This window comes from Lynx canadensis, chromosome A1 (assembly GCF_007474595.2).
Source record: "Lynx canadensis isolate LIC74 chromosome A1, mLynCan4.pri.v2, whole genome shotgun sequence".
NCBI lineage: Eukaryota > Metazoa > Chordata > Mammalia > Carnivora > Felidae > Lynx > Lynx canadensis.
Genome location: NC_044303.2, coordinates 18,872,281 through 18,899,832, shown reverse-complemented (window position 1 = coordinate 18,899,832; position 27,552 = coordinate 18,872,281). Strand labels below are relative to the sequence as shown.

General features: G+C 40.2%; 1 protein-coding gene and 1 long non-coding RNA gene across 2 annotated transcripts in view; one reads left to right on the top strand and one right to left on the bottom strand.

Moving 5' to 3' along the window:
* Nucleotides 1-27,552, top strand: part of LOC115510084 (phosphatidylinositol 3,4,5-trisphosphate 3-phosphatase TPTE2-like) — a 93,440-nt gene that overhangs the window by 58,284 nt on the left and 7,604 nt on the right. The window contains exons 10-13 of the mRNA XM_030309582.1: nt 3,280-3,341; nt 5,294-5,374; nt 12,111-12,216; nt 27,292-27,383. Of these exons, the coding sequence (XP_030165442.1) occupies nt 3,280-3,341; nt 5,294-5,374; nt 12,111-12,216; nt 27,292-27,383 (341 nt within the window). The remainder of the gene's footprint in view (nt 1-3,279; nt 3,342-5,293; nt 5,375-12,110; nt 12,217-27,291; nt 27,384-27,552) is intronic.
* Nucleotides 4,065-20,960, bottom strand: LOC115510127. Its single transcript, XR_003967626.1, has 3 exons — nt 20,795-20,960; nt 13,448-13,451; nt 4,065-4,075 (listed from the first exon to the last, which is right to left on the bottom strand). It is a non-coding gene; the product is annotated as an uncharacterized LOC115510127 (long non-coding RNA).

Here is a 27,552-nt window from a genome sequence, read left to right as displayed (position 1 = left end):
CTACATGTTAGGTGCTTTAAGCAGCTCTAAGGGACATGCGCGCGCGCACACACACACACACACACACACACACACACAGCTGGGGTCAGGAACATTGCCTCAGTCTCTGCTTACAAATTCCAGAATATAGAGTATAAATTGTACATTGTAGGGAGGGTAATGGATGCAGCTGAGAAAGAATAAAGTTCAAGGACTGTTGTAAGAGATCATATAAACTGGTATTAAGAAGTCTTTGACCATGTGAAAGTTGCTTCAATGTGTAGAACCTCAGTTTCTCCCTCCTTATGCAGGGTATTTACCCACAAAATTGTAAAGATCATATGAGATCTGTAAAGTATTACCCAAGTGTTAGTCATCATTATGGAAGCCATTACTGTATTGCGTTTAGAGATGCAAGATGCTTCTGCCGACTTCAGGATAACGAAGGCTCTCTCGCAGACTCCCTCTAACCAACTTGGTGAATATTCTCCATTCCCTTTATAAACACACCTGTGGTGTTCCCTGGCATCTTGAAAACTTGCAACTAGTAAGCTTCAATTTAGCGTGCCTGTGTGTTTCTTCTTCCACCAGTGTCTGTCACTTCTACTTGTTACTATGCTTCTGCCAAAGAATTAAATATTATATAGATCTGTAAAATGGCAGAGTGAACAGAAAGCTATAATTTTATGAGCCCTTGGTTGAAAGTTTCAAGAAGGTTCAATGAAGTTGAGCGGCTACAATAAAAATTGCAGCTGAATAAAATGCAAGTAAGACTAGGGGCACCTGGGTGGCTCAGTCTGTTAAGCATCCGATCCTTGGTTTCAGCCCAGGCCATGGTCTCATGGTTGTGGGATCGAGCCCTGCATCAGGCTCTGTGCTGACAGTGTGGAACCTGCTTGGGATTCGCTCTCTCCCTCTCTGCTCCTCCCCTGCCCCTCCCTCTCTCTCAAAATAAATAAATAGGCTTAAAAAAGTGCAAGTGAGACTCATATAAAACACGGGGAGAAAAACCCCAGAATCTAAGAGGCTTCTCTACCTAGATTGCTTTAAAGAATCCGAAACTAGAAATTATAGATGATGCAGTGGTTTCTACCACAGGCCTGGCCTTTCCAAGAAAGAATTCCAACCGGGGAGACACATATTTAAAAAGTTGAAACCTCTGTCCGGTATCGGAAGGTTAGTGAATAAGTGTATATTTATGTTTGAAGTTAAAATTAAGTATTAAAGGTAATACTTTTCAGACAATCATTTTCATGATTCCCTGCTCTACCTGACTTGACTGGATGAGAGGGGATCTACTGTGTCTTTGGTTGTACACAACCACAAGGGCATGAAATCTGCAAAAATGTTTTTCAGATGGGAAGATACCAGTATAGACATCCAGAGATGTCCTCCAGAATTGAAATGTTAACAGTCTATACCACTGAGAGCTGGGGTGTTAATAGTCAGGATTTCCTTTAGCAAGAAGCCTTTATGTATCATAGCATTGGGTGGTACCAAGTGTTTTTTGGGAAGGAGCCTGGATGACCCAGTTGGCTGAGCGTCTGACTCTTGATTTCAGTTCAGGTAGTGATCCCAGGGTTGTGGGATCCCCATATGCAGCATGCAGCCTACTTAAGATTCTCTCTCTCTCTCTCTCTCTCTCTCTCTCTCTCTCTCTCTCTTTCCCTCCCTCTGCCCCCTCCCCAACTTGCACTCTGTCTCTAAACTTTTAAAAAAAATTATAGTCTTTTTTTTAGAAGTACTTGGCTTAGAATGTTTTTCAAACTATGAGTTGCAAAATGAGTTTGGGTCATTAAAAAAAAGGAATCGAATAGAAAATAGAATGTATCTCAAGTTAAAAAGGTAAGTTTGAAATTACATAAAGTAAGTTCAGCACGCACTGGCTAAGACAAAAGCTACAAGTAACTGTGGAAATAAAAGAAGCAACATATTTTTTAAAACAAATTTTGTATGGCAGGACAAAAATATAAATTAGAATAAAACATAAGAAACTTTGAGGATGAAATGACTGAAGTCAAGGGTTTGCTTTAAAATGCTATAGAAGAGGGGCGCCTGGGTGACAGTCCACTAAGCATCTGACTTCCGCTCAGGTCATGATCTCGCGGTGAGTTCAAGCCCCACATCGGACTCTGTGCTGACAGCTCAGAGCCTGGAGCCTGCTTCCGATTCTGTGTCTGCCTCTCTCACTCTCTCTCTTTCTGTCAAAAATGAATAAACATTTAAAATTTTTTTTAAAAATAAAATACTATAGGGGCGCCTGGGTGGCTCAGTCGGTTGAGCGTCCAACTTCAGCCAGGTCACGATCTCGCGGTCCGTGAGTTCAAGCCCCGCGTCAGGCTCTGGGCTGATGGCTCAGAGCCTGGAGCCTGCCTCCAATTCTGTGTCTCCCTCTCTCTCTGCCCCTACCCCGTTCATGCTCTGTCTCTCTCTGTCTCAAAAGTGAATGAACGTTAAAAAAAAAATTTAAAAATAAAATGCTATAGAAAAAAGGAAGAAAAACGGGGAGAGGGAAGAAGGGAGGGAAGAGGAGAGAGAAAAGTACACAATATGATATACTCTGGGGAACAGATATATGGGGGTTCATTATACTATTCTCTTTACTTTCTTACATGTTTGGTAACACACTTAAAAATAGGGGTGCCTGGGTGGCTCAGTTGGTTGAGCGTCTGACTTCAGTTCAGTTCATGATCTTGTGGTTCATGAGCTGTGCTGACAGCTCAGAGCCCAGAGTCTGCTTTGGATTCTGTGTCTCCCTCTCTCTCTGCCCCTCCCCCTTCCCTGCTCATGCTCGCTCTCTCTCTCTCTCTCTCTCTCTCTGTCTCTCTCTCAAAATAAATATTTAAAAAAAAACAACTCAAAAATAGAAGGAAAAATGGATGTTGTAAATGCTTCGTCATGTTTTGGGTTCTGATCACGTTTTATCTTTTATAGGTACTTTCACTTAGGTTAGTTAGAAAAACAGAGTGTATAATTAGCTCTTAATTGGTAAGTAGCTCTTTAGCTTCCGAGTCCCAGAATAGACCTCACTGCCTCTGCCTGCAGCTGTGATCCCCAGCCGTAGCGACTCAAGAACCGTACATGCGTGCACATGTGTGTCCCTGCGCACAGGACAGAATTCCAGGGACAGCTCCAGACCCACGAAACAGCTTTGCCTATTCCTGAATTGAAACATTTTCAACAAGCACTTTCAGAGCGAAAGAAAATCAATCCAAACTGAGCTCTCTGAATATTCATGACAGCATTTTTATACCAAGTACTGCCACGAACAATGGTTCATGGACTTCTTTTCTTTTCCAGGAAGAACTGGAACGATGGCTTGTGCCTGCCTTATTGCCAGTGAAATATTTACAACTGCAGAGGTACGAAAGATGTGACCGCAGGCTCTGTCTTATGCTGATTGAGTTCGATAGTTCTGAAACCTCACTGCTAGGACGTTAAGATGATTCTTTGAGTTGTGGCGCTTAACAAAGTTGTAATTGGGGAAGCAGTTATTAGAAAGCCTGGTTTTGATACTTCCTTGTTTAACTCGCACTGGTTAGTAACTGACCTAGGTGCTTCTTAACTCTGAGCCAGGACTAGAGTGAGGTCAGTGAAACACTCACTTCAGGCACAAAATTGAAGGGAATGCCAAAATTTTCAGTTATTAAGATAAATAATCTAATGCATTATTTTTAACGATCAAAACTAATGCAAAAAAAAAATCCATGGTAATACCCAACATTTTATTTTATTTAAATATTTTTTGTTTTAGAGAGCGAGTGAGAGAGCAGGGGAGGGGGGCAGAGGGAAAGAATCTCAAGCAGGCTCCACGTGAGGCTCAATGCTGTGACCTTGAGATCATGACTTGAGCTGAAGCCAAGAGTCAGACACTCAACCTACGAGCCACCCAGGCACGCCAATAATTCTAACATTTTAAATAAAGACGGCTCAGGCGCACCTGGGTGGCTCCTTTGGTTAAGTGTTCGACTCTTGATTTCGGCTCAGGTCATGCATGATCTCACGGTTTGTGGGGTTGAGCCCCAAGTCGGGCTCTGTGCTGACAGCACGAACCCTGCTTGGGATTCTCTCTCCCCCCTCTCTCCGCCCCTTCCTGCTTGCACTTGCTGTCTCTCTGAAAATAAATAAATAAATTTTTAAAAACTAATAAAATATGTAAATAAAGACAGGGACAAATAGGGACAGAACTAAGATGAGGTACGGTCAAGCAGTCCAAGTGCAAAAAAAAGAAAAAAAACTCTACAATCGTAATGCTTCCTTCACTTCACCTCATCCCTGCCCCGCTCTTATGCCCCCAGTTAGGGGACTTCCTCCTTCCTCACAAGAATAATATCAAGACTGGTTTGATAAGTCCTCTAAAGGACTTCAGACATCCTTAGAAGTAGTAGGTAGGAGTGCCTGGGTGGCTCAGTTGGTTAAGTGCCCGACTCTTGGTGTCAGCTCAGGTCATGATCTCACCGTTTGTGAGTTCGAGTCCCGTATCAGACTCCATGCTGACGGTGTGGAGCCTGCTTAGGATTCTCCCTCTCCCTCTCTCTCTGCTCCTCCCCTGCTCACACACACATTCTCTCTCTCTCTCAAAAAATAAATAAATAAACTTGAGAAAAATAAAGAGGTTCTAGGTAAATAAAAGGTACATTTTGCCGTGCAGAACAAAGTCTCTCCTGTGTGTTATTAACTTCTCATAATCACTGTCTGTGGGGTCTGTGCCCTCTGGAAATTTCTGCGAAGAAATTTCTATTTCTTAAAGTGGGGTTCTCAGTCTTAGTTCCACCATGATCCTGCTGAGAAGCTCCCACTGAACAGGGGCGCCCAGCAGTTCTGCTCCCCACTTGGCCCACAGTATGAGAAGGGGCCTTCACATTGTCCATGTGGCCCGCCCTCTAGCGCCACCTTCTGCTTTGTTCCTAATTTGAGACACACAGGTTAGGAAAATGGGTATTGGACAGTGTTTTTCAAACTGGATCCAATCGATCCGTGAGCTGTAAACTCAACTGCATTGGGTCGTGACTGGCATTTTTAATAACAAAATGGAATCGATTAGGATGGAAAATAGCAACAGGTAAGTATTGTTTTGTGAAACTTTGGTTTCAGTCGTGTGTGAGTGTGTGTGTGTGTGTGTGTGTGTGTGTGTGTGTGTGTGTGTGTAACAAGCCTGCATGTGGCTTTTTGTTGTTGTTAACTTTATTTGGGGCAGCCTCTGCTCAGAGGCTGCTGACTTAAGGAAATAATGTGCCCTCAGAACTTTTAAGGATGCCTTACAAGGAAAAGAACATGCAGACGAACCTTGATTGTGTGACCCCCTTTTCTGTAGGACAGCCTTTATTATTTTGGAGAACGGCGAACAGATAAAAGCACCAGCACTAAATATCAGGGAGTTGAGACTCCTTCTCAGGTAAGTTGTGTTTTTTACAAGGGGATTCTTCGGGAAGTTGGTTAAGATTGGCAGCTATTATTTGGTTTCATTTTAGATTCTTTTCCTCTGGTGATCAGGCAGCCTGACTCTGGTGCCTGTGATAGGCCTTGATCCCTCCCAGGGCCCGAGAGCCACAGCTGGGGCCCTCCTGGTGCTCTGCAAACACAAAGTTCTCCCAGGGCATCCGTGGTCCATTTTATATTGGTCATTGCTCACAGAGTTCAAGAGTTGATTCCCTTCCCAAAGTAGGAAGGTCTGATTTCTAAGATTCCAGACCCTTGAAGATTATTGTAAGTTACTAGCCTTTGATTTTCCTTATTTTTTTTAAATATGAAATTTATTGTCAAATTGGTTTCCATACAACACCCAGTGCTCATTCCAACAGGTGCCCTCCTCAATGCCCATCACCCACCCTCCCCGCCCTCCCACCCCCCATCCAACCCTCAGTTTGTTCTCAGTTTTTAAGAGTCTCTTATGGTTTGGCTCCCTGCCTCTCTAACCTTTTTTTTTTCTCCTTCCCTTCCCCCATGGTCTTCTGTTAAGTTTCTCAGCTCCGCATAAGAGTGAAAACATATGGTATCTGTCTTTCTCTGTATGACTTATTTAACTTAGCATAACACTCTCCAGTTCCATCCATGTTGCTACAAAAGGCCAGATTTCCTTCTTTCTCATTGCCACGTAGTATTCCATTGTGTATATAAACCACAATTTCTTTATCCATTCGTCAGTTGATGGACATTTAGGCTCTTTCCATAATTTGGCTATTGTTGAAAGTGCTGCTATAAACATTGGGGTACAAGTGCCCCTATGCATCAGCACTCCTGTATCCCTTGGGTAACTTCCTAGCAGTGCTATTGCTACTTCATAGGGTAGATCTATTTTTAATTTTTGGAGGAACCTCCACACTGTTTTCCAGAGTGGCTGCACCAGTTTGCATTCCCACCAACAGTGCAAGAGGGTTTCCGTTTCTCCACATCCTCTCCAGCATCTATAGTCTCCTGTTTTGTTCATTTTAGCCACTCTTACTGGTGTGAGGTGATATCTGAGTGTGGTTTTGATCTGTATTTCCCTGATGAGGAGCGACGTTGAGCATCTTTTCATGTGCCTGTTGGCCATCTGGATGTCTTCTTTAGAGAAGTGTCTTTTCATGTTTTCTGCCCATTTCTTCACTGGGTTATATGTTTTTCGGGTGTGGAGTTTGGTGAGCTCTTTATAGATTTTGGATACTAGCCCTTTGATATGTCATTTGCAAATATCTTTTCCCATTCCGTCATTTGCCTTTTAGTTTTGTTGATTGTTTCCTTAGCTGTGCAGAAGCTTTTTATCTTCATGAGGTCCCAATAGTTCATTTTTGCTTTTAATTCTCTTGCTTTGGGGATGTGAAGTAAGAAATTGCTGTGGCTGAGGTCCGTGAGGTTTTTTCCTGCTTTCTCCTCTAGGGTTTTGATGGTTTCCTGTCTCACATTCAGGTCCTTTATCCATTTTGAGTTTGTTTTTGTGAATGGTGTAAGAAAGTGGTCTAGTTTCATTCTTCTGCATGTTGCTGTCCAGTTCTCCCAGCACCATTTGTTAAAGAGACTGTCGGGGCGCCTGGGTGGTGCAGTCGGTTAAGCGTCCGACTTCAGCCAGGTCACAATCTCGCGGTCCGGGAGTTCGAGCCCCGCGTCGGGCTCTGGGCTGATGGCTCAGAGCCTGGAGCCTGTTTCCGATTCTGTGTCTCCCTCTCTCTCTGCCCCTCCCCCGTTCATGCTCTGTCTCTCTCTGTCCCAAAAATAAATAAACGTTGGAAAAAAAAATTTTTTTTTAAAATAAAGAGACTGTCTTTTTTCCACTGGATATTCTTTCCTGCTTTGTCAAAGATGAGTTGGCCATACTTTTGTGGGTCTAGTTCTGGGGTTTCTATTCTATTCCATTGGTCTATGTGTCTGTTTTTGTGCCAGTACCATGCTGTCTTGATGATTACAGCTTTGTAGTAGAGGCTAAAGTCTGGGATTATGATGCCTCCTGCTTTGGTCATCTTCTTCAAAATTACTTTGGCTATTTGGGGTCTTTTGTGGTTCCATACAAATTTTAGGATTGCTTGTTCTAGCTTCGAGAAGAATGCTAGGGCAATTTTGATTGGGATTGCATTGAATGTGTAGATAGCTTTGGGTAGTATTGACATTTTGACGGTATTTATTCTTCCAATCCATGAGCATGGAATGTTTTTCCATTTCTTTATATCTTCTTTAATTTCCTTCATAAGCTTTCTATAGCTTTCAGCATACAGATCTTTTACGTCTTTGGTTAGGTTTATTTCTAGGTATTTTATACTTCTTGGTGCCATTGTGAATGGGATCAGTTTCTTTATTTGTCTTTGTGTTGCTTCATTATTAGTGTATAAGATTGCAACTGATTTCTGTACATTGATTTTGTATCCTGCCACTTTGCTAAATTCATGTATCAGTTCTAGCAGACTTTTGGTGGAGTCTATCGGGTTTTCCATGTATAATATCATGTTATCTGCAAAAAGTGAAAGCTTGACTTCATCTTTGCCAATTTTGATACCTGTGATTTCCTTTTGTTGTCTGATTGTTGATGCTAGAACTTCCAACACTATGTTAAACAACAGCAGTGAGAGTGGACATCCCTGTCATGTTCCTGACCTCAGGGGGAAAGCTCTCAGTTTTTCCCCATTGAGGATGATATTAGCTGTGGGCTTTTCATAAATGGCTTTTATGATGTTTAAGTATGTTCCTTCTATCCCGACTTTCTGGAGGGTTTTTATTAAGAAAGGATGCTGAATTTTGTCAAATGCTTTTTTCTGCATTGATTGACAGGATCATATGGTTCTTATCTCTTCTTTTATTAATGTGATGTATCACGTTGATTGATTTGTGAATGTTGAACCAGCCCTGCAGCCCAGGAATGAATCCCACTTGATCATGGTGAATAATTCTTTTTATATGCTATTGAATTTGATTTGCTAGAATCTTATTGAGAATTTTTGCATTCATATTCATCAGGGATATTGGCCTGTAGTTCTCTTTTTTGCTGGGTCTCTGTCTGGTTTAGGAATCAAAGTAATGCTGCCTTCATAGAATGAGTCTGGAAGTTTTCCTTCCGTTTTTGTTTTTTGGAACAGCTTGAGAAGGATACATATTATCTCTGCTTTAAATGTGTGGTAGAATTCTCCTGGGAAGCCATCTGGTCCTGGACTCTTATTTGTTGGGAGATATTTGATAACTGATTCCATTTCTTTGCTGGTTATGGGTCTGTTCAAGTTTTCTATTTCTTCTGGTTTGAGTTTTGGAAGTGTGTGGGTGCTTAGGAATTTGTCCATTTCTTCCAGGTTGTCCAGTTTGTTGGCATATAATTTTTCATAGTATTCCCTGATAATCGCTTGTATTTCTGAGGGATTGGTTGTAATAATTCCATTTTCATATATGATTTTATCTAAGCAACCTTATTGATAAGAATGGTAATTGCAGGGGACTTTAATACTCCACTTACTTTACATACTTTAATACTCCACAATATACTTTCTTCTGAGTGCACATGGAACATTCTCCAAGATAGATCACATACTGGCTCACAAAACAGCCCTTCATAAGTATAAAATAATTGAGACCATACCATGCACACTTTCAGACCACAATGCTATGAAGCTTGAAATCAACCACAGGAAAAAGTTTGGAAAACCTCCAAAAGCATGGAGGTTAAAGAACACCCTACTAACGAATGAGTGGGTCAGCCAGGCAATTAGAGAAGAAATTAAAAAATATATGGAAACAAATGAAAATGAAAATACAACAATCCAAATGCTTTGGGATGAAGCAAAGGCAGTCCTGAGAGGAAAATACATTGCAATCCAGGCCTATTTCAAGAAACGAGAAAAATCCCAAATACAAAATTTAACAGCACACCTAAAGGAAATAGAAGCAGAACAGCAAAGACAGCCTAAATCCAGCAGAAGAAGAGAAATAATAAAGATCAGAGCAGAAATAAACAATATAGAATCTAAAAAAAACCGTAGAGCAGATCAATGAAACCAAGAGTTGGTTTTTTGAAAAAAAACAAAATTGATAAACCTCTAGCCAGGCTTCTCAAAAAGAAAAGGGAGATGACCCAAATTGATTTTCCTTTAAAGAGGAACTCCGTCTTTCACAAACCCCTACGGGGGCAATTCAACTCTTGCAGAACATCACGTCTGTGTGTGTGTGAGAGAGAAAGAGACAGAGGAGAGGCTGCTGTATTTTGAAAGCGAAAGAAGAAGGGAAATGAATATCTTTCAGAAACGTATTATATACTAGACACAATTGCACTTTGACATATATTATCTCATTTAATACTCAGAAAACCCATGTGAAATATATGCAGTTGCCCTATTTCGTCGTTTTAAAAATGTTTTATGATGGACAATTTCAAACATAAAACATCAAAACAGGGGTGCCTGGGGTTCGAACCCCGTGTCAGGCTCCATGCTGTCACCATGGACCCTGCTTGGGATTCTCTCCCTCTGTCTCTGCCCCTCCCTGTGCTCACTCACACTCACTCTCTTACAAAATAAATTAATTTTTAAAAAGTCAAGACAGTCTTATAATAAGTCCCCTTATAGCCCTCACAGCACTTCAACAATCATTTTGTCACCCGTCATTCATTCCCTCCCCAATCTCCCCACACACACTCCTCTTCTCCACTTTTTCTCTGAACCTGGATTACTGTGAAGGAAATCCCAGCCATCAGATCATACTATCCCACGAGTATTTTAATATGACATCCAACATAGATTCTTGAGGGGAAAAAGCACCTTAAAACCATTTATCAAATCTAAAAATGTTAGACCTTAATAATGCCTTGATAATAACAAGTGGCTAGTGCATGTTTAAATTTTCATAATCATCTCAAAATGTTTCTAAAATGTAGTTTGCTTCAATCAGGATCCAAACAAGGGTCACACATTTCATTTGGTTGCTATATCTCTTCAGTCTCTTGTAGTTTATAGGTTTCCCACCTGTCTCTTTTATAGCTTAAAATGTGTTTATTGCAGAAGCCAGGATATTTATCCTATAGAGCTGACGACATTCTAGACTTTGTTGTAAAAAGCATGCATGTTCATTACCTCCTGTAATATTCTCAAAAACTCTGAACGTAAAATGGTGCCCATTTTACAGATTGGGAAATGGAGGTTCAGGGAAACTAACTTTTTGAATCAAGAGCTCAAATCCAGCTCTGTCAGACTCCAAAGCCAATTATAAGAGCCAAAGTAGGCTCTTATTTTTGTGTTCGGCGGGGGACGAAGTTATTTCACATTGTTCTCTAGCTGTTTGACTTCTCTACCTCTTGGGCAGGCAAGGCCCCTGCCTTACCCATCTTAGCACCTTTTGCATCCCAAAGTGCTGTTTGTAGGGAACGCTTACTAAACACACTGTTCGTTGTATTAACTCCTGTTGTTTTAAGCTCCAGGAGAAGGAAGGAGGGGGGACAAAAGCAGCCTGAGGGCCCTGCTGCGTGACAAGCCTTCCGCGGAGAGTAGAGAATCTGGTGGCAGGAGCAAGGGGATGTTAGATGCGACTCCTTCAAGGACTCTCCCTGTACATTTTCCCTTCCCCACCGCTTCTGTGCCGTGCGGTCCCTCTCACTCCCGAACCGGCACACCAGAGGCTGCCACGGACTGTCTTCCGATTCACTGGCATAACAAGCACTCGGCCTCAGGTTTGAGCGCTGTGTCCTCAGGGCCCCAAGACAGCGTTCCCTCCCTGGGGGGTGGCAAATTTCAGATACCATCACATTTTGGCTGTGCATGTGGCCCGTTCTGTGGACTACACTTCATCCATCCCTAGGCTACGAACTTGCTCGAGCGTTTCTCTTGACTGGCACTTTCCAAAGGAAAGTGTGGCCGTTAATCTTATGAACCCTTCCCATTGGGTGGGAAAGAATCTGTGAGCTTTGAAGTCCGTTTGATTCAATGTCAGAACTCTTTCACTTCTTGAAGAAGGAGTCGGGGAGAGGGGCGCCTGGCTGGCTCGGTCAGTGGAGCCTGCAACTCTTGACCTCAGGGTTGTAAGTTCGAGCCCTGTGTTGGGTATAGAGATTACTTAAAAACTAAAAAATAAAATAAAATAAATCTTAAAAAAGGAGTCAAGGAGAGGCCCCGTGAGCAGCTTGCCACAGAAGGACTCGGCAAAGAGAATCCAAGGCTTCCTTACAAAAATAGAATTGGGGAAATGGAAAGTGAGTAAACTCAAGCTGGCCACAGGGATAAGAGCATATGGGGCTGTTATTGGCCTGTGGAGGTCTTCTTGAGTTCTTTCATGACTGGGAGGCTACTCCTCACCAAACCACAGAGCTTCCTTTAACTCAGTCACCGCGAAGGCTCCACCCTCAGATTGACCTTTTTCACAGTTGCATCAGGTACATCTTGGTGTCATGTCATAGCTCTCGGTTGGTTCTGGTTAGATGCCCTCTCAGATATGAGCAGCCTAAAAGCAACACCTGGCTCCTTTCTTGTTACTTCCCCACAGCACTGAGTTCGGTATTTTTTTTTTAGGGTAGATATTGAGTCGTAAGGCAGCGACCATGAAAATGCTTAGTTCTATAATGACACCCAACAAATGTTTCTTTAGTGAATGATTGGCCTTAAGTCTGTGTTAAAAAAAAAAAAAAAAAGAAAAGAAAAATCGGGAATGCGGAGTTTTTCATCTCCACTTAAATTGAGGCTTCTGTTGTTTTGCAGAGTAGATATGTTGGATATTTTGCGGATGTGAAAAATATCTACAACTTGAATCTCCCTGCCAGAAAAACACTCAAGATTAAAAAAATCGTTATTTATTCAATTCACGGTAAGTGCTTTACATACAATTGGAGAATTGGGCAGGAGGGGGCGATGTTCTTCGTTTTCAAGTGCAGGAGGGTTGCTCCTAGCTATCTGTACCGAAAATCCTAACTTATGGCTGTCCTCTCATGCATCCTTACATAGGCACCCCTCCCCCAGGAAGAGCCCAAGAGCCCTTTCATGTCCTCTCTTTTCCTTTCCCACCACCAACTAGGGGGCCCCCTCCCCTTCCCTTTTCTCCTGTTCTCATTGCTGCTTTGGCCTCAGCTGGGGGCAGACTTTTCAGAATAGGATCTCTGATGGAGAAGACAGGAAGGGCCCATGAGCCCTGGAGACCACCTCGTCCTCATACCCACCTTTAGCTCAGGGTGCATCTTGGCAGAGGCACCCTTGTATCATTTTCTCACATGTTCCTTTCAGAAACCCTCGTCTCATCACAGTGGTTTCTCCCTCTCCCCTCCTTCCTCCATCCATAGCCCTCTCCCCCCAGCAACTCAAGATGTCTTCATGTGTCTTAAATACCCAAAGACAGGGGCGCCTGGGTGGCGCAGCCGGTTAAGCGTCCGACTTCAGCCCAGGTCACGATCTCGCGGTCCGTGAGTTCGAGCCCCGTGTCAGGCTCTGGGCTGATGGCTTGGAGCCTGCTTCCAATTCTGTGTCTCCCTCTCTCTCTGCCCCTCCCCCGTTCATGCTCTGTCTCTCTCTGTCCCCCAAAAAATAAATAAACGTTGAAAAAAAAATACCCAAAGACATCTGAAATGCCCAAACAACAAATGAATTTTGTTGCCACAAATTCTTTTTTATGAATAACTACCGAGTGCCTGCTTTGGGCCAGGTCCCATGCTAGTGTTCCCTTGCCCTTAAGAAGGAGAGGAATGAGTACACGTAGATAAAAAGCTGGCCACAGTGTTGCGGGCACACAGAGACTGGGCCCTGGCTGTCAAGAAAGGTTCCTAGGGAGCAGCACCCAGGTCTACCTGAATCTACATGAACACAGAAAGAGTTGGGAGAACGCTGGGCGCTATGGGGGTGTCTTATCAGTTATTACTGGAAGTAAAAATCCTTATAAATTTTTAAAAAACTGACTCTTCTCCTTCTTCAAGAATGTCAGGAGAGCCTGGGCTCCACCATCACCCCAGGGAGGAAGGAGAATTGGTCAGACTGTCCATCTCTGGGGCTTGAGAAAGGGAGAAGAGGAGCAGGGAGGAATTGTCCTCATGGCTCTCTTTCTACATGACCCACCTCACTTCCTGCCCTGCTCACAGGGGAGGGGACAGAGCAGGGCCCCCTCGGTGGGGACGGGGATGGGGCCTCGTTCTCGCTGCCATTGGTGCAGCAGGGGGCAATGCTCTGGCTCCCCAAAGTCAGATTGTGGGCCATGTGGAGGCGCTGGGTCTCTCACGGTTGGTACAGTGTCAGGGCGTTGGTAACCATGCAGACAGCCTAGTATTTTTAGCCTCTGGGGAGTCACACAAAATAAGATCTAGACTTTTTTTTTTTTTTTAACATTTCATCCAATTATTCAGAAATAAAAGAATCCTTTAAAATATATTTTAAAAACTGCAGAGTCAAAAAATTACAGTTCATTAAAGTACAAAATGCTCTTTTCCAATTATTTATGTGTCCCTTCCTCCGCACCACACACATAGAGGTGGTGGTGAGGAATTTTAACGGATCACCCCAAACAGATCGCATAGGTTTCTGGCTTGCGAAAACAAGTGTCAACCCAGTAGCATTTGTTTCTGTGGGAAATTTGAGTCTAGGTTTCCAAACAAGCATTGTGCAGGCGGACCCTTGAAACACAGCCTGTTCTAGCAGAAGGCTGCCTATGTATATAAATGAGCAACTGTTTGTGAAAAGGTTTTGCAGACTGCAAAGTCCCCTGCGGAGTCCATCAGGACTGTTTCAGGGGCTGTGTGTGAATTAGGAGGGACGGGGTTACGGCGGATCCTAATGGCTGATCTCAGAACTCCACGGCTGTGAGACCTCCCCAGGGTAGAACCAGCCTTATGCAACAGGTGTTAGAAGGTGGGGGACAGCAGCGCTTTGCTCCGTTCCCTTTCCACATTCCGTGGGGTCCTGGAGAAAGAGTAAACTGCTTTATTCTACAGCCGGAGAAGCAACACAGCCGGCCATAGGAGCAGTTTCTTCCACTGAGAAATATAAACCCAATGATAAAACCGACTCAGTGGCATGAGAGCCAGGATTGTATCTGCGTGTATATTCTGCTTCAGTTTCTTCTTTGTTAATGAGACCAATAGTATCTATACAAACCTCCGTATTAAACAGGCAAATGGGCATTCAGTCCAGTGGAGTTTTAATATATTTTTCTAATATGAATAGTGAGAGTGGGAATAGTTCCTCAAAATTCTAAGCTTAAAAATGTTTTAGGGGCTCCTGGGTGGCTCAAAGTGTCTGACTCTTGATTTTGGCTCAGGTCATGATCTCATGGTTTGTGAGTTCAAGCCCCACCTCGGGCTCTGTCTGCACTGACAACTGAGAGCCTGCCTGGGATTCTGTCTCTTCCTCTCTCTCTCTCTGTCCCTCCCCCATGTGCGCTCCCTCTCTCTAAGTACATATTTTTAAAAATTATAAAGGTTTTAAAGAAGTTCTACAATTTCATGTTTCTCAGTCTGATATGATATCCTAAGACTGTGATTTCTCTGTTCATATTTTAAATTTTAGATAAGATCTGTGGAAACGTTGTGTAGTTAAAACTGTAAGGCACAGATGTGGAGAACAAAGGAACTGACCCAAATGTAGGAGCTCTGCAGGGGAAAAGTGGTAGAGAATTTCATGGGTTTGGTTTGCTCGTCTTGGGCTAACATGAAATGGATTATAAATGTCCAGTTTGAGATTCCTCATGTAGACTTCCAGACAAAGTTGCAACCTTAGCAGTTGTTTAGTACAACGTGGGCCCAGGCTTGCAGAGCTGACTTAAGAAGGCCCACATGGTAAGTTAACATTCTTTCTGCACCCATGTAAATAATCAGGCCACAGCTAAAGACACCAGCCTTCTTTTGTTGTTTTTCTGTTTTATTTCACTTATTATCCTCCACCTGTCCTTCAAGCCCTATCTTCTAGGCTAAGAAGTTCTGTTAGCCCTTGGGGGTGGAGACTCTTGGTGCCCTATCAGCATCCCCTTGGATCCCCTCTAACATCTCTGTGCTCCCACCCCCAGCTTCCACTCCCTTTGCTATAATCTTCAGAGAATTAACACTGGAGCCAATTCACCTATATGGAACCCAAAATGCCTGAGAGTGACACCACCCTGTTGGGCAGCCCATAGCCATTTAGCAGGTGTACAAAAACCTAACTCTATTGCTTCAAAGTGTGACAAATTCGGCAGTACAGTTTACACTAAAGAATTAATGGATCAAGCTGAATCTGTTGCTTGAAATCCCACCCTTCCTTGGCTCTTATGAGTTCCTCCTAGGAACACTTCCTTTGTAAATCACCAGCACCTTAATGGTTGGCTCAGGGTCTGCTTCTAGGAGAACTCAAACTATGGGTGGCCATTTGCTTCTTATTAAGGTGTATTTATAACACTATAGTCTAAGTCGGGGGATATAGCCTATATTGCAAACTGCGTAAGGACAGAGACCATTATCCATTCATCTTTGAATCGCCCAGGCTGTGACACATAGGTGAAGCTTGGTAAATCTCTGTTGTCTTGAACTAGGATGTCTCTGGCATGTCTCACTACACCATCTCTATCCCTCACCATCCACTTCTCTGATTTTATCCCTTCCTCTCTGTCCCTCCATAAATTAGCTCCAGCAACATTGGCTTTCATTTTTTTGTTGTTGTTGCCATTCTTTTATAGTAACAATTCTTGGACTTCTACATGTTGTCTCTCCTTATTTTTATAAACTTTTTCTTGGGGCTCCTGGTTGGTTCAGTCAGTAGAGCATGTGACGTTTGATCTTGGGGTTGTAAATTCAAGCCCCACATTGGGTATGGAGATTACTTAAAAATAAAATATTTAAAAAAATTTTTAATGTTTATTTTTGAAGGAGAGAGAGGGGCAGAGAGAGAGGAAGACACAGAATCCGAAGCAGGCTCCAGGCTCTGAGCTATCAGCACAGAGCCTGACATGGGGCTCGAACTCACAATCAGTGAGATCATGACCCGAGTGAAGTCAGTCGCCCAACGGACCGAGCCACCCAGGCGCCCCAAAAATAAAATCTTTTTTTAAAACAAACTTTTTTTATTGAAGTATATTTGACACAAAATGTTAGTTTTAGACATATGACCTAGTGATTTGACGAGTCTGTATGTTATGTTCACAAGTGTAGCAACTGTCCAACATCATACACATACAATATCACTCACTGTATTTCCTAATGCTGTACCTTTTATCCCCGTGACCTATTCATTACATAGCTGGAAGCCTTTCTCTCCCACTCTCCTTCACCTCGCCACTTGCTTCCCCTTTGGCAACCATCAGTTCTCTATTTTTACGGGTCTGGTTCTGCTTTTTTTTGTTTGTGCATTTGTTTGTTTCACTTTTTAGATTCCACGTATAAGTAAAACCAAATGGTATTTGTCCTTTTTTGTCTGACTTCTTTCATTTAGCATAATACCCTCTAAGTCCATCCATGTTCTCACAAATGGCAAAATCTCCTTCTTTTTATGGGTAATATTCCATTGTATTTATATACCACTTCTTTATTCATTCATCAGTGGACACTTGAGTAGCTTCCATATCTTGGCTATTATAAATAATGCTGCAATAAACATAGAGGTACAGATATCTTTTCAAATTACTGTTTTTGTTTTCTTTGGATAGATTCCTGGTAGTGCAATTACCGGATCATATGGTATTTGCATTTTTCATTTCTTGAGGACAGTCAGTACGGTTTTCTGCAGTGGCCGCACCAATTTACGTTCCAACTAGCGGTGCACAAGTGTTTCTCATTCACCACATCGTTGCCAACACTTGTTATTTCTTATCTTTTTTATTGTAGCCATCCTGACAGGTGTTAAGTGATATCTCATTATGGTTTTGATTTACATTTCTGTCATGGTTAGTGACGTTGGGTATCTTTTCGTGTGTGTGTCCTCTTTGGAAAATGTCTATTCAGGTCCTCTGCCCACCTTTAAATTGGATTTATTTTTTGGTGTTGAGTTTTATAAGTTCTTTATATTTGGATATTAACTCCTTATAAGATATACCATTTGAAAATATTTCCTCCCACTCAGGAGGTTGCCTTTTCAATTTGTTGGTGGTTTCCTTGACTGTGAAAAAGCTTACTTTAGAGAAGTCCCAATAGCTTATCATTCCTTTTGTTTCCCATACTGGAGGAGACAAATCTAGAAAAATGGTGCTAAGGCTGATATCAACCTGAAAGGAAAAAACCTGCAATCGAGAATACTCTACTCAGCAAGTCCACCATTCATAAGGAGAGATAAAAAATTTCCCAAACAAAAGTTAAAGGAGTTCATTACCACTAAACCAGGCTTACAAGACATGTTAAAAGGAATTCTTTGAGTGGAAAGAAAAGACCATAATCAGAAGTAAGAAAATTATGACAGGAAAAAAATTCACAGGTAAATGCAAACACATAATAAAAGCAGTAGATAAATCATAAAACCAGTATAGAGGTTAAAGCATAAACACACTAAAATCAATTATGTCTATAAAAATCAGCCAAGGGATTTGTGAAATAAAAGGATATAAAGTATGACATCATGTGCATAAAACATGGTTGGTACAAAGTAAAAATTTATTGCTTTTAGAATGTGTTCAAACTTAAGCAACCATAAACTTTATATAGACTGCTCTGTGTATAACATGTGTATATATGAGCTTAATGGTACTCATAGATCAAAAACTTGCAATAGAAATGCAAAAAATAGAAACAAATCCAAGCATAACACTAAAGGAAACCATAAAACCACAAGGGAAGAGAGCAAGAGAAGATAAGAACAGGGAAAAACTATAAAAACACAACCATAAAACAAGTAACACAATGGCAATAAGTACATACCTAATGATAATTACTTTAAATGGACTAAATGCTCCAATCAAAAGACATGGGGCGATTGAATGGTTAAGAAAGCAAGACCCATCTATATGCTGCCTACAAGAGACTCACTTCAGACCTAAGACACATGCAGACTGAAAGTAAATAGATGCAAATCTACTCCTGAAATCATTATCGCACTATATGCTAACTTGGATATAAATTTAAAAAAAAGAAAGTAAATAGACGGAAAAACACTTACCATGCAAATAGAAGAAAGAAATCTGGGGTCACAATACTTAGACAAAATAAATTTTAAAACAAAGATGGTAACTAGAGACAAGGACATTAAATGATAAAGGAACAATCCAACAAGAGGATATAACTGTAAATATGCACCCAACATGGAAGCATCTAAATACAAAAAGCAGCTACTAACAGATCTAAAGAAAGAAACTGACAGTAACACAAAAATAGTAGGGGATTTTACAGCCCATTTACATCAATGGATAGATCATCCAGGCAGAAAATCAACAAGGAAATAGGACCAGATGGACCTAATATATAACAGGACATTCCATCCCCAAACAGCAGAATACACATTATTTTCGAGTGTACATGGAACATTCTCCAGAATAGATCACATGTTAGGCTATAAAACAAAGCTCAATAAATTCAAAAAGACTGGAATCCTATCATACATCTTTTATGACCACAATGGTATGAAACTAGAAATCAATCACAAGAAAAAACTTAACACAAATACATGGAGGCTAAATAATATGCTACTATCAATAAACGGGTCAACCAAGAAATGAAAGAGGAAATCAAAAAATGGAGACAAATGAAAATGAAAACACAACAGTCCAAACTCTTACAGATGCAGCAAAAGCTGTTCTAAGAGGGAAGATTGTGGCAATACAAGTCACCTCAAGAGCAAGAAAAATCTCGAGATAAAAATAGAACTACACTACGACCCAGCAATTGCACTATTAGGTATTTATCCAAGGGATACAGGTATGCTGTTTCGAAAGGGCACATGCACCCCAATGTACAGCCAATGCATATGCACAGCCAAAGTATGGAAAGAGCCCAAATGTCCATCGATGGATGAATGGATAAAGAAGATGTGGTATATATATACAATGGAGTATTACTCGGCATTCAAAAAGAATGAAATCTTGCCATTTGCAACTAAGTGGATGGAACTAGAGGGTATTATGCTAAGCGAAATTAGTCAGAGAAAGACAAATACCCTATGACTTCACTCATATGAGGACTTTAAGATACAGATGTACATAGGGGAAAGGAAGCAAAAATAATACCAAAACAGGGAGGGGGACAAAACATAAGAGACTCTTAAATACAGAGAACAAACAGAAGGTTGCTGGAGGGGTTATGGGAGGGGGGGATAGGCTAAATGGGTAAGGAGCATTAAGGAATCTACTCCAGAAATGATTGTTGCGCTACATGCAACATGGATGTAAATTTACATGTATGTAAATTAAAAAATTAATTTAAAAAAAATCTCAAGAAACCTAACCTTATAACTAAATGAGTTGGAAGAAGAGGAATAAAGCCCAAAGCTAGTAGAAGGAAAGATATAATAAAGATTACAACAAAAATAAATGATACATAAACTAAAAACACAATAGAACAGATCATTGAAACCAGGAACTGGCTCTTTGAAAAGACAAAAAAAATTACAAATTTTTAGCCACACATTTCAAACAAAGGAGAGAGGACTCAAAATCATAAATGAAAGAGAAATAACAGACACCCCAGAAATACAAAAGATTATAAGAGAATATTATGAAAAATGCTGACAAATTGGACAACCTAGAAGAAATGGATACATTCATAGAAACATACATTCTTCTAAAATTGAATCAGGAACAAACTGAAGATTTGAACAGACCAGTTACTAGCAATGAAATTGAATCAGTAATCAAAAAACTTCCAACAAACAAAAGTCCAGGACCAGATGACATCACAGGTGAATTCTACCAAACATTTAAAGAAGAGCTACTACCTATTCTCCTCAAAGTATTCCAAAAAGTAGAAGAGGGAAAGTTTCCAAAATCATTCTAAGAGTCCAGTATTATCCTGATACCAAAATGAGATAAAGATATTACCAAAGAAGAAGAAGAAGAGGAGGGAGAAAGAAAGAAAGAAAGAAAGAAAGAAAGAAAGAAAGAAAGAAAGAAAGAAAGAAAGAAAACTGCAGGCCAATATCTCTGATGAACATAGATGTAAAAATCCTCAAAAAATATTAGCAGACTGTATCCAACAATACATTAAAAAAAAAACATTCATCATCATCCATTCCAGGGATACAAGGGTGGTTCAGTATTTTCAAATGAATCAACAGTGACACATCACATTAACAAGAGAAAGTATAAAAACCATATGATCATTTCAATAGATGCAGAAAACCACTTGACAAAATACAACATCCTTTTGTGATAAAAATTCTCAAGGGTTAGAGGGAACATACCTCAACATAATAAAGGTCATACATGAAAAACTCACAGCTAACATCATCCTCAATGTTAAAAACCAAAGCTTTTCCTCAAAGATCAGTAACAAGACAAAGATGTCTACTACTATCACTACTTTTATTCATCATACTATTGGAAGTCCTGGCCACAGCAGTCGGACAAGAAAAATAAATAAAAGGCATTCAAATTGGTAAGAAAGAAGTAAAGCTGTCCCTATTGGCAGATGCCATGATACTATATAAAGTCCTTCAGCAAAAACTTCCAGAACTGATAATTCAATAAAGTCACAGGATACCAAATTAACATAGAGAAATGTGTTGCATTTCTATACACTAATAATGAAGTAGCAGAAAAAGAAATTAAGAAAAACAACCCCATTGTTAAAATTTTAAATTGTTAAAATGCCCATACTACCTAAAGCAATCCACAGATTTAACGCAAACCCTATCAAAATACCAACAACATTTTTCACAGAAATAGAACGAATAATCTTAAAATTCACATGGGACCACAAAAGACCCCAAATAGCCAAAGCAATCTTGACAAAGAACAATGAAGCTGGGAGTATCACAATCCCAGATTTCAAGATATACTAAGTTGTAGTAATCATAACAGTATGGTGCTGTCACCAAAACAGAAACATCAATGGAACAGAATAATTAGCCCCAAAATAAACCCACCCTTTTATGGTCAATTAATCTAGGACAAACGAGGGAAGAATATACAATAGGAAAAAGACAGTCTCTTTAACAAATGATATTGGGAAAACTGGACAGCTACACACAAAGGAGGGAAACTCTACCACTTTCTTACACCATACACACAAACTCACAGATGATTAAAGACCTAAATGTGAGACCTGAAACCGTAAAATTCATAGAAGAGAGTATAGGCAGTAATTTCTTTAACATAGCCATAGCAACATTTTTCTAGATACGTCTCCTAAGGTAAGGGAAATAAAAGCAAAATTAAACTATGGTACTACACCAAAAGGAAAAGCTTTTTTGCACAATGAAGAAATCCATTAACCAAATGAAAAGACAACCTACTGAATAGGAGAGGATATTTGTAAAAGATCTGATAAGGGGCTAATACCCAGAATATATAAAGAACATACACAACTAGGGGCACCTGGGTGACTCAGTTGGTTAAGCATCTGACTCTTGATCTTAGCTCAGGTCATGATCTCATGATTCATGAGACTGAGCCTGACATCCAGCTCTGCACTGACAGTATGGAGCCTGCTTGGGATTCTCTCTCTCCCTCTCCGCCTCTCCCCTGCTCACTTGTGTGTGTGCGCTCTCTCCCTCTCTCTCTCTCTTTCAAAATAAATAAACATGAAAACATTTTTTAAAAAGAACATCTACAACTCAACACCAAAAAATAAAGTATCAGACTAAAAAATGGGCAGAGGACCTGAATAGACATTTTTCCAAAAAAGACCTACTACACATGGCCAACAGACACATGAAAAGATGTTCAACATCACTAGTCATCAAGGAAATATGAATTAGAACCACAATGACCTATACCTTCACACATATCAAAATGGCTAGAATCAAGAACACAAGAAATAACAAGTGCTATTGAGGAATTGGAGAAGGAAGAGCCTTCGTACATTATTGGTGGGAACGCAAATTGGTGCAGGCACTGTGGAAACTATTAATTAAAAATAGAATTATCATATGATCCAGTAATTCTACTACTGGGTATTTACCCAAAGAATATTAAAACCCTAATTTGAAAAGATATAGGCGGCACCTGGGTGGCTTAGTCAGTTAAGCATCCAACTCTTGATTTCAACTCAGGTCATGATCTCACAGTTCACGGGATCGAGCCCCATGTCAGTCTTCATGCTGACAGCATGGAGCCTGCTTGGGATTCTCTCCCTCTCTCTCCCTCTCAAATAAGTAAACTTATGTTTACATATATGTATATATATACACACACACATATATATACACACACTTATATATACACTTATGTGTGTATATATATATATACACTTATGTGTATATATACACATCTTTTACGTATATATGTATCTTATGCATATATACAAGTCTTTTATGTATATATGTATACATATGTATACTTACATTTATAAATAAGTAAACTTATTTATATATATACATATCTTATATACATATATACACATATACATATTTATATACATGTACATATACTTTTTTATGTATATACATACACATATCTTTTATGTATATATACACACATCTTTTATGTATATGTATATACATACACACATATGTATATATGTGTGTATATACATCTTTTATGTATATACATACACACATATGTATACACACACACACACATCCTTATATTTATTGCAGCATTATTTACTATAGCCATTATACGGAAGCAACTAAAGTGTCCATCAACTGATGAATGGATAAAGGTAGTATATATATATATATATATATATATATATATATATGGAATATTAAGCCATAAAAAAATGAAATCTTGCCATTTGAGCATGAATGGACCTAGAGGGTATATTGTTAAGTGCAATAATTCAATCGGAGAAAGACAAATACCATATGATCTCATTCATAAATGCAATTTAAGAAACAGAACAACAACAAAAAGAACCAGACTCTTAAATACAAAGAATAAACTGGTGGTTGCCAGAGGGGAAAAGGGGTGGGGTAAAGAATATTAATAGAACCCCGACCTTGATGAGCACTAAGTAACTATAGAACCCTTAATCATTATATTGTACACCCAAAACACATATAATACTGTATATTAATTATACTTGACTAAAGTGCCCAGAGTTAAGCCCTCTGGTCATAAAAACTTGTTAAGCCAGCTGGTTTTCAAAGCCAAACGTCACAGGGACTCATCTTCCCATTGTGCGGGCCCTCTGTGCCTGCGGTGGGGTCTGATTTTCTTGCCTAAGCTCGTGGTTCCCTCCTGTTTATGGTTAGCCTTGCCGGGACAGTTCTCAACTGTCTCCCCTTGTAACCTTTTCGACGTGGCCTCTTCTCTACTGTGGCAAGTCTGTCCTGCCAGTGTTGGGGTCATTTTCATAGTTGCACTGATGTGGCTGTTATCTCAGTGTGTTTGCGGATGAGCTTAACTCAGGATCCTCCTACTCTGCCATTTTTCCGGCAACAAAAAACAATCATGTGATTTTTATCCTCCTTTTGCTAAAGCGGTGTACCATGTTGACTGAGTTGAAAACATGCAACCAACCTTGCGTCCCCAGAATAAATCCCACTGACTGTGGTAGATAATCCTTTTCATGTATTGTTGAATGTGGTTTGCTCATATTTTGTTGAGTTTTAGATGTATGTTCATCAGGAAGGTTGGCCTGTAGTTTTTTTTTTTCATAGTGACTTTTGTCTGGTTTTGGTGTAAGTAATGCTGGCCTCATAGAATATATTTGGAGGTTTTCCTTCCTCTTCTATTTTTGGGGAGAGTTTGCAGAGAATAGGTATTAACTCTTCTTTAAATGTTTAGAATTTACCTGTGAATCCATCTGGTCCCGGGCTTTAGTTTGTTAAGAGTTGTTTGATTACTGATTCAGCTTCATTACTAGTAATTGGTCTGTTCAGATTTCCTGTTTTTTCCTGACTCAGTGTTGGAAACACCAGCTTTCTTTTGGAATAAGAATAACCTTCCTTTGAGATTGTTATGATCAAACCAGAAGGGGGATGGGGAGACTGTCAGAAGAAAGGGTGAAAGAATTTGAAATGAGAGTAAATTGTCTAGTGGACCCTTCTGGGATTATCTCCACCTCTCGTGGTCTTTAAGCTATTTTATAACTGTAAGTTGTAGAAAACTGGTAATGCTGCAAATAATTTTTGTACTTAAAAATGCAAATTAGTTGTGTCCGGTGGAATGCAATGGATTATTGAGCCATTTTGTATTTATTTGTAAATTCATGTCATCAGCCCTTATCCGCCTATAAATGTACAGTACTTTATTATTTTTTAAACATTTTTAATGCTTTTTATTTTTGAGAGACAGAGACAGCATGAGTGGGGGAGGAGCAGAAAGAGAGGGAGACCCAGAATCCGAAGAAGGCTCCAGGCTCTGAGCTGTCAGCACAGAGCCCGACGCGGGGCCGAACCCACAAACTGTGAGATCATCACCTGAGCCGAAGTCGGACGCCTAACCGGCTGAGCCACCCAGGCACCCCTATTTTTTATTTATTTTTTTAATGTTTATTCATTTTTGAGAGAGAGACCAAGTGCGCGTGGGGTAGGGGCAGAGAGAGAGAGGGAGACACAGAACCCGATGTGGGGCTCAAACTCATGAACCCTGAGATCATGACCTGAGCCGAAGTTGGACCTTCAACTTGACTGAGCTACCAGGTGCCCCAATGCGGTACTTTTTTAAATTTAAGTATAACGTACATTAGCTTATATTTGTTTCCGGTGTACAATATAATGATTTAACAATTTTATACATTACTCAGGGCTCATCAAGGTAAGCGTACTCTTAATCCCCTTTATTTCACCTCCCTTCTGCTAACCACCAATTTGTATTCAAGAGTCTGGTCTTTTGTCTCTTTTTTTCTTTCATTTATTTTCTTAAATTTCACATATGAGGGGATTCATATGGTATTTGTCTTTCTGACCTATTTCACTTCGCATTCTACTCTCTAGGTACATCCACATTGCTGCAAATGGCAAGATTTCATTCCTTTTTATGGCTGAGCAACATTCCATGGTATACGTACACATCTTCGTTATCCATGCATCTGTCAATAGACACTTGGGTTGCCTCCATCTATTGGCTATTGTAAATAATGCTGCAATAAACATAGGAATGTACATATCTTTTTAAATTAGCATTTTTATATTCTTTGGGTAAATACCTAGAGTGAAATTACTGGACCATATGGTAATTCGATATTTCATTTTGTGAGGAAATTCCATTCCGTTTTTCCCAGTGGCTTGTGCAGTACTTTGAATGAGCTGTAACATTTTACTGGTTTCTTATTGAGTAAAATAAAATTTTTGACGTGTATTAAAAAAATGCAAGGTAGATGGGGTGCCTGGGTGGCTCAGTCAGTTAAGTGTCCGACTTCAGCTCAGGTCATGATCTCACGGTTCGTGAGTTGGAGCCCCACGTCAGGCTCTGTGCTGACAGCTCGGAGCCTGGAGCCTGCTTCGGATTCTGTGTCTCCCTCTCTCTCTGCCCCTCCCCTGCTCATGCTCTGTGTCTGTCTCTCAATAATAAATAAACATTTAAAAAAAGAATTAAAAAAAATGCAAGGTAGAGGACAGTGCTATGGTATGCGTACAGGACAGTGTTACGATATGCAACGATTTCTGTAAAACAAAAGTGGGGAATAACATGTATTCATGTTTGCATATATATACATACATAAAAACTTCTGGGAGAGTATATATTCATATTTGATTATATATGCATAAAAAACATCTATTTGGAGTTGGAGAAATAAATGGGGGGGATGGATGAGACAGACTCTTCACTTCATGTCTTTTTCTACCTTTTATATCGTGTAAATAGGGGTGCCTGGGTGGCTCAGTAGGTCAAGCATCTGACTCTTGATTTCGACTCAGGTCATGATCTCACGGTGCATGGGATTGAGCCCATCATGCTCTGCACTGACAGCATAAAGCCTACTTGAGATTGCCTCTCTCCCTCTGTCTCTGCCCCTTCCCAACTCATGCTTGCTCTCTCTCCTTCAAAATAAACTTTAAAAGTTATATTGTGTAAATATGCTTCATTTTAAAAGTTTTAAATGTGTGGTAATGTAAGCTTAGAAAGCAAGTATTTCAATTCGTTTAGTTAATTTCACTGATCTCCAGTTGGCATCAGTGGGAAGAGATTCTCCAGCTGGAATGGGGCCAGGGGAAGACAGGCAAAGAAATGATGATGGTCTACTACAAATTAATAATGTGGGTTTGGTGGAAACAAAGCAATCATAATATGACCATCAAGAATGATCTATCTATATATCTATATATATATATGACTTTGTTAGAATATTTTTTTGAGTTCTGTACCTTTGCCTCTGTGCATATTTGTGACCTGCATGGATAAAAGGAAAGCACTAAAAATTGAAGGCTTGAGAAACCAGTCCTTTTAGGAACTACTAAAAGAAGGTCCTTTGAATTGAATACAGGGAGAGAAACCATTTGTCTGTATATGTATACTGAACATCACAGGAATGTTTAGGTATAGCCATCCAGTATTTTCATGGAGACTGCCCTGGGAACTGGAGTTAAAGGACGGCAAGAGGAATTTAGGTTATTTATTATTAAGAAACAGTATTGGGTATCTGAAAAATGCAACCCATCAGCAGGAAAGGGTACAAGTCCCATTCCCTGATTTTTTTTTTCTAGAAAGGTGAAATGAAAGAGATAAATTCTGAGAAGCTGAACTATATTTCTTTCCCCTCCCCCCCCCCCTCCAGCCTTATAAATTGGGCTTTGGGAGACAAAGTTGGGCTTGAAGCTTTGTCTTTTAAAGACAGAATTCATGCAAGACCCAAATGATTCAGTATTGACACATTGTGAGCTGGAATAATTTTCTTTCTAAACCATATTGTTAATTGGTAAGACATTTTGATCTTTGCTCTAACTGGCCTAATTTTATTTCATGCAGGTGTTGGAAAGGGCAATGGAAATGATCTAAAAGTACAAATAATATTGCACCGCAAAATCGTCTTTTTAAGTTCTGCTTCCAAAAATTGTTGGGTAAGAGCACGTAAACTGAAAATGCTGACATTTGTTTTAGTTCTCCATGTCAATCAGCATGTTGACCTCCCAGACCGTCACTCACCACAAAGAAAGACCATGCTGTTTTCTGGTTACCATCCAACTTGGCATCCCTGTGTTCAGATACAAGTCAGAGCACAAACTCCTT